Source organism: Lampetra fluviatilis, unplaced genomic scaffold, assembly GCF_964198595.1.
Source record: "Lampetra fluviatilis unplaced genomic scaffold, kcLamFluv1.1 SCAFFOLD_1445, whole genome shotgun sequence".
NCBI classification, from domain to species: domain Eukaryota; kingdom Metazoa; phylum Chordata; class Hyperoartia; order Petromyzontiformes; family Petromyzontidae; genus Lampetra; species Lampetra fluviatilis.
This window is the reverse complement of record NW_027621369.1, coordinates 1-7276: the sequence shown is the minus strand read 5'-3', so window position 1 is coordinate 7276 and position 7276 is coordinate 1. Positions and strand designations below refer to the sequence as shown.

Genomic DNA, 7276 nt, shown 5'->3' with positions numbered 1-7276 from the left:
GTTAGTTGGACATTTATAGCAGCAAAATAATCCAAATAATCTCAACGCGCGTGCGTTGTGGCAGGGGCATGTGGCGGGCAAGGTGAGCCTGTGTGTGCGTGTGTACAGCATGGGAAGGACGCTACTGGGCAGTTGGAGGCAGTCGCCCTCCAGCAACAACGGAGGGCGGAGGAGCGACGCTCACAACAACGAGCGGAGCGGTCTAGCAACTGGAATAAAACACCGCAAGATGTATTCAAAACGCCCGGTAGAGTTAAACAAATACAAAATAGACTGAGACATCTCCTTTACCAGTGGCAAAATATAGTAGTAGGTTTTTACCCTTTTAACTGGTACAAAAATTGACGCCTTTATACAAGGGATCATGTTTGCAATAACCACAACACAAGCAGTCAAAATGCAAACAAAAAGAAACAACTCTGATAATGATAACACTGGTCAACACACTTTTTCTGGCATAAGGTATTCCAACGGTTTAAAGGTAAATTTTGGGGTGCTGATTCCAAATCTGGCATCAGTTTTTGTCTATCACATCAGGTTTTTCAGATATCAAATATTGCATTTTCAATAAAAACTGCAGAAGAAAAATATTAAATAAATGTGGATATCTATATAAAATGATATTATAAACACACTATCCTAAAAATACAGCACCATATTTTAACACTAAAGCAGTCACTGACTCGCAACAACTTGCAATCATAAGTGACAGAGTTAATTTCGGGAAAAATCAATGAAAATGGGGTATGCAGATAGAATAAAAATGAGATGTGATGGAGCAAATCTGAGATCAGATTTGGAATCAGCACCCTGAAATTAGTCTAGAACAGCTGCAAAAGTCCAGGCCAGAATTCTTTTTTTGTTGACCAGTGTAATGATATGCATATGATATGCATATCATTATCAGAGTTGTTTCTTTTTGTTTGCTGCATTTTGACTGCTTGTGTTGTGCTTATTGCAAACATGATCTCTTGTATAAAGGCGTCAGTTTTTGTACCAGTTGAAAGGGTAGAAACCTACTACGAAATCAAAAATAGTTTGAGCGTTTCTGTGAGAGCGCGCGGCGAATGGGGGGTGGGCGGTGTAAACCGGAGTCGGCATCACCACTGCACCGTACGGTGCGTTACGTGACGCCACTGCCCAAAACCCCAACGTCCCCCCGACGTCCCCCCGACGTCCCCCCGACGTCCCCCCGACGTCCCCCCGACGTCCCCCCGACGTCACCGACGTCACACCGACGTCACACCGACGTCACACCGACGTCACACCTCTGTGTCTACCCATCACTCTGTACTCACTCACTGCAGTGTCTAGAGCCCTGTGTCTCTGTGTCTAACCGTCTCGTCATCCCACCTCCACCACCACCTCCTACCCCTCCACCACTTCGACCACCACCACCTCCATCACCACCTCCATCACCACCTCCATCACCACCTCCACCACCACCTCCTCCCCCTCCATCACCACCTCCACCACCTCCTTCACCACCTCCTCCCCCTCCATCACCACCTCCTCCACCACCTCCCCCTCCACCATCTCTACCACCACCACCTCTACCACCACCTCCATCACCACCTCCACCACCTCCTCCACCACCTCCTCCCCCTCCATCACCTCCACCACTACCTCAATCACCACCTCCTCCACCACCTCCACCATCACCTCCTCCCCCTCCATCACCTCCCCCTCCATCACCACCTCCTCCATCACCTCCCCCTCCACCACTACCTCAATCACCACCTCCTCCACCACCCCCTCCTCCACCACCTTCTCCTCCCCCTTCACCACCTCCTCCACCACCACCTCCCCCTCCACCACTACCTCAATCACCACCTCCACCACCACCTCCTCCACGACCTCCTCCCCCACCACCACCACCACTACATCAATCACCACCTCCTCCACCACCTCCTCCACCACCACCTCCACCACCACCACCACTTTATCATCTCCTCTCTTCTCAGGCGGTGCCCTGCTGAGCACTGGCATGGCTCCGAGCGAGAGGATTGAGCCACGGAGCCATGGAGCCACGGAGCCACTGAGCCACGGAGCCACGGAGCTACAGAGTCACTGAGCTACTGAGCTACAGAGTCACGGAGCTACAGAGCCAGGAGTCTGCAGCGAGCGACGCAGAACGCCCCGTAGCAGCACAGGGAGAGCGTCGAAGGGAGAGCGGCGGACGGAGAGCGGCAGAGAGAGAGCGGCAAAAGGAGAGCGGCGAAGAGAGAGCGGAGAGGGAGAGCGGCGAAGGGAGAGCCAAGGGAGAGCGGCAAAAGGAGAGCGGCGAAGAGAGAGCGGAGAGGGAGAGCGGCGAAGGGAGAGCCAAGGGAGAGCGGCAAAAGGAGAGCGGAGGGAGAGCGGAGAGGGAGAGCGGCGGAGGGAGAGCGGAAAAAGGAGAGCGGCGAAGAGAGAGCGGAGAGGGAGAGCGGGAGAGGGAGAGCGGCGAAGGGAGAGCGGCAAAAGGAGAGCGAAGGGAGAGCGGGAGAGGGAGAGCGGCGATGCCCAAGGTGGTGGCGTTGGGGGGCGGGGGGGGGGCGCAGGACGGGGGGGGAGAAGCACCGGGGGGGTCGACGGGTCGCAAGGTGAGGGGGCAGCCGCCAGCACACACCACTGACACCTCCATGTGTGTGTGTCTGTGTGTGTCACTGTGTGTGTCTGTGTGTGAGTGTGTGTCTGTGTGTGTGTCTGTGTGTCAGTGTGTGTGTCTGTGTGTGTGTCTGTGTGTGTGACTGTGTGTCTGTGTGTGTCTGTGTGTGTGTCTGTGTGTGTCTGTGTGTGTGTGTCACTGTGTGTGTGTCTCTGTGTGTGTGTGTCTGTGTGTGTGTGTCTGTGTGTCTGTGTGTGTGTCTGTGTGTGTGTGTGTGTCTGTGTGTGTGTGTCTGTGTGTCTGTGTGTGTGTCTGTGTGTGTGTGTCTGTGTGTGTGTCACTGTGTGTGTGTCTGTGTGTGTCTGTGTATGTGTATGTGTGTCTCTGTGTGTGTGTGTCTGTGTGTCTCTCTGCGTGTCTCTCTCTGTGTCTCTGCGTGTGTCTCTCTGTGTCTCTGTGTGTGTCTCACTGAGACTCCGCCCTGTCTCACCAGGACCGGGACAAGTCGCTGCGCTGCTCGGACAGAAGCGTCGCCGCCAAGGATGTCAAAAAGTCCAAACGCCGACTCTCGTTCACCGCCAGCCCGGCCAGTGAGCCGCCTGACACAGGTACTCACCACGCCGGCAGTCACCACGCCGGTAATCACCACGCCGGCAGTCACCACGCCGGTAATCACCACGCCGGTAATCACCACGCCGGCAGTCACCACGCCGGTAATCATGCCGACAGTCCCCACCACGCCGGTAATCACCACGCCGGCAGTCACCACGCCGGTAATCACCATGCCGACAGTCACCACGCCGGTAATCACCATGCCGACAGTCACCACGCCGGTAATCACCACGCCGGCAGTCACCACGCCGGTAATCACCACGTCGGTACTCACCACGCCGGTAATCACCATGCCGGTACTCACCACGCCGGCAGTCACAACGCCCATGCAGGACATCAAGAGAGGGATGTTATTTTGTTAATAGTTATTTTACCTGCCCCTCTCCCCCTGCCCCTCTCTCCCTGCCCCTCTCCCCCTGCCCCTCTCTCCCTGCCCTCTCCCCCTGCCCCTCTCCCCCCTGCCCCTCTCCCCCTCCCTCTCTCTCTCCGTGCCGGGCAGAGCGGATTGGTCCCGAGCGCAAGCGGCTCAAGAGAGACTCGGGCGGTGTTGGCGGCGCCGGCACCGTGGCGTCCGGCGCCGCCCACGGAGCCACCGGCGCCGCCACCCACGGCGCCCCGGGGGGCACCGGCGGCGCCGTGGCACGCGGCACGCGCCTCTGCCCGCTGTCGGAGCGGCAGCAGCTGGCGCTGCTCATGCAGATCTCGGCGGCCGAGGAGGCAAATCACCACGCTGCAGCACCGTCGCTAAGTAGGTGACGCCGTCATACAAACTCTGTAGTACAGGGGGAGATCATACAAACTACACTCACTCTGTAGGACAGGGGGAGATCATACAAACTCCACTCACTTTGTAGGACAGGGGGAGATCATACAAACTCCACTCTGTAGGACAGGGGGAGATCATACAAACTCCACTCACTCTGTAGGACAGGGGGAGATCATACAAACTCCACTCACTCTGTAGGACAGGGGGAGATCATACAAACTCCACTCTGTAGGACAGGGGGAGATCATACAAACTACACTCACTCTGTAGGACAGGGGGAGATCATACAAACTCCACTCACTCTGTAGGACAGGGGGAGATCATACAAACTCCACTCACTTTGTAGGACAGGGGGAGATCATACAAACTCCACTCTGTAGGACAGGGGGAGATCATACAAACTCCACTCACTCTGTAGGACAGGGGGAGATCATACAAACTCCACTCACTCTGTAGGACAGGGGGAGATCATATAAACTCCACTCTGTAGGACAGGGGGAGATCATACAAACTCCACTCACTCTGTAGGACAGGGGGAGATCATACAAACTCCACTCTGTAGTACAGGGGGAGATCATACAAACTCCACTCACTCTGTAGGACAGGGGGAGATCATACAAACTACACTCACTCTGTAGGACAGGGGGAGATCATACAAACTCCACTCACTCTGTAGTACAGGGGGAGATCATACAAACTCCACTCACTCTGTAGGACAGGGGGAGATCATACAAACTCCACTCTGTAGTACAGGGGGAGATCATACAAACTACACTCACTCTGTAGGACAGGGGGAGATCATACAAACTACACTCACTCTGTAGGACAGGGGGAGATCATACAAACTCCACTCACTCTGTAGGACAGGGGGAGATCATACAAACTCCACTCACTCTGTAGGACAGGGGGAGATCATACAGACTCCACTCACTCTGTAGGACAGGGGGAGATCATACAAACTCCACTCACTCTGTAGGACAGGGGGAGATCATACAGACTCCACTCACTCTGTAGGACAGGGGGAGAGACAGAGACGCACAATCCAAACATACAGCAGCAAGTGTCATGGTCGGCGTTGAACCCACAACCTCCTGTGTACCAGGCGAGGTAGTCAACATCTCATAGCTGAGCGGGCGATGGGCGACCGCCTCTTGCCGTTACAGACGGCACGGGCGGTGGCCGCGACACCGCCCACCACCACCAGCAGCAGCACCAGCAGCAGCAGCAGCACCAGCAGCAGCAGCAGCAGCACCAGCAGCAGCAGCAGCAGCCGCCGTCGGCGGGTAACCGGCGTGCGTCCGGCACGGAGCCGGCGCCGGCCTCGCCCGCCACGCCGGTGCCGGTGGCGCTCGCCGCTCCCGCCGCCGCCGCGTCGCCGGGGACTGCGGCGCCGGCCACGCCGCTCTCTTCCCCGCTGACGGTGAGGGGGACGACCCCACGTCACGACCCCTACGTCACGACCCCCACTTGACGACCCCCACGTCACGACCCCTACGTCACGACCCCCCACTTGACGACCCCCACGTCACGACCCCTACGTCACGACCCCCACTTGACGACCCCCACGTCACGACCCCTACGTCACGACCCCTACGTCACGACCCCTACTTCACGACCCCCACGTCACGACCCCCACGTCACGACCCCCACTTGACGATCCCCACGTCACGACCCCCACGTCACGACCCCTACGTCACGACCCCTACGTCACGACCCCTACGTCACGACCCCTACGTCACGACCCCTACGTCACGACCCCTACGTCACGACCCCTACGTCACGACCCCCACGTCACGACCCCCACGTCACGACCCCCACTTGACGACCCCCACGTCACGACCCCTACGTCACGACCCCCACGTCACGACCCCTACGTCACGACCCCCACTTGACGACCCCCACGTCACGACCCCTACGTCACGACCCCTACGTCACGACCCCCACGTCACGACCCCTACGTCACGACCCCTACGTCACGACCCCTACGTCACGACCCCTACGTCACGACCCCCACTTGACGACCCCTACGTCACGACCCCTACGTCACGACCCTTACGTCACGACCCCTACGTCACGACCCCCACGTCACGACCCCTACGTCACGACCCCCACTTGACGACCCCTACGTCACGACCCCTACGTCACGACCCCTACGTCACGACCCCTACGTCACGACCCCCACGTCACGACCCCCACGTCACGACCCCCACTTGACGACCCCCACGTCACGACCCCTACGTCACGACCCCTACGTCACGACCCCTACGTCACGACCCCTACGTCACGACCCCTACGTCACGACCCCCACGTCATGACCCCTACGTCACGACCCCTACGTCACGACCCCTACGTCACGACCCCTACGTCACGACCCCCACGTCACGACCCCTACTTGACGACCCCCACGTCACGACCCCTACGTCACGACCCCCACGTCACGACCCCCACATCACGACCCCCGCATCACGACCCTCCTCCCCCACTTCCGCGTGTGACCGCAGCAGCAGCGGCAGCAGCAGCGGCAGCGGCAGCAGCGTCATTCTCCGGCAAACTCTCCGGCGTCAGCGACATCCCAACCGCCACCCGCGGCATCGCCGACGGGCACCTCAACCACCACCACCACCACCGCCACCACCGCCACCACCGGCGCGGCTTCTCAGCCGTCGGGGTCTCGTGCCAAGGACAAGGTGCCTCCGCTAGCCCCTCGCGGTTTTGCCGAACCCACAGCCGCCTCCGTGACAGACGACGTCCTACCGTAGCCGAGAGAGGAGAGGGCAAAGTTGAGTGGCAAATTTGAGTGGCAAAGTTGAGTGGCAGAGTTGAGTGGCAAAGTTGAGTGGCAGAGTTGAGTGGCAAAGTTGAGTGGCAAAGTTGAGTTGCAAAGTTGAGTGGCAAAGTTGAGTGGCAGAGTTGAGTGGCAAAGTTGAGTGGCAGAGTTGAGTGGCAGAGTTGAGTGGCAGAGTTGAGTGGCAAAGTTGAGTGGCAGAGTTGAGTGGCAGAGTTGAGTGGCAAAGTTAAGTGGCAAAGTTGAGTTGCAGAGTTGAGTTGCAAAGTTGAGTGGCAAAGTTGAGTGGCAGAGTTGAGTTGCAGAGTTGAGTGGCAAAGTTGAGTGGCAGAGTTGAGTGGCAAAGTTGAGTGGCAACGTTGAGTGGCAACGTTGAGTGGCAACGTTGAGTGGCAACGTTGAGTGGCGACGTTGAGTGGCGACGTTGAGTGGCGACGTTGAGTGGCGACGTTGAGTGGCGACGTTGAGTGGCGACGTTCAGTGGCAAAGTTGAGTGGCGACGTTGAGTGGCGACGTTCAGTGGCAA

At 57.9% G+C, this 7276-nt stretch overlaps 1 protein-coding gene across 1 annotated transcript; it reads left to right on the top strand.

Moving 5' to 3' along the window:
- Positions 1-2413: 2413 nt before the first annotated feature.
- LOC144955150 (uncharacterized) lies at positions 2414-6652 on the top strand (the record flags this gene model as incomplete). Its single annotated transcript, XM_078885473.1, has 5 exons — positions 2414-2582; positions 3081-3195; positions 3699-3947; positions 5129-5385; positions 6467-6652. Coding segments are annotated over exons 1-5 (891 nt in total), but the record flags the coding sequence as incomplete, so codon positions are not given.
- Positions 6653-7276: the final 624 nt, after the last annotated feature.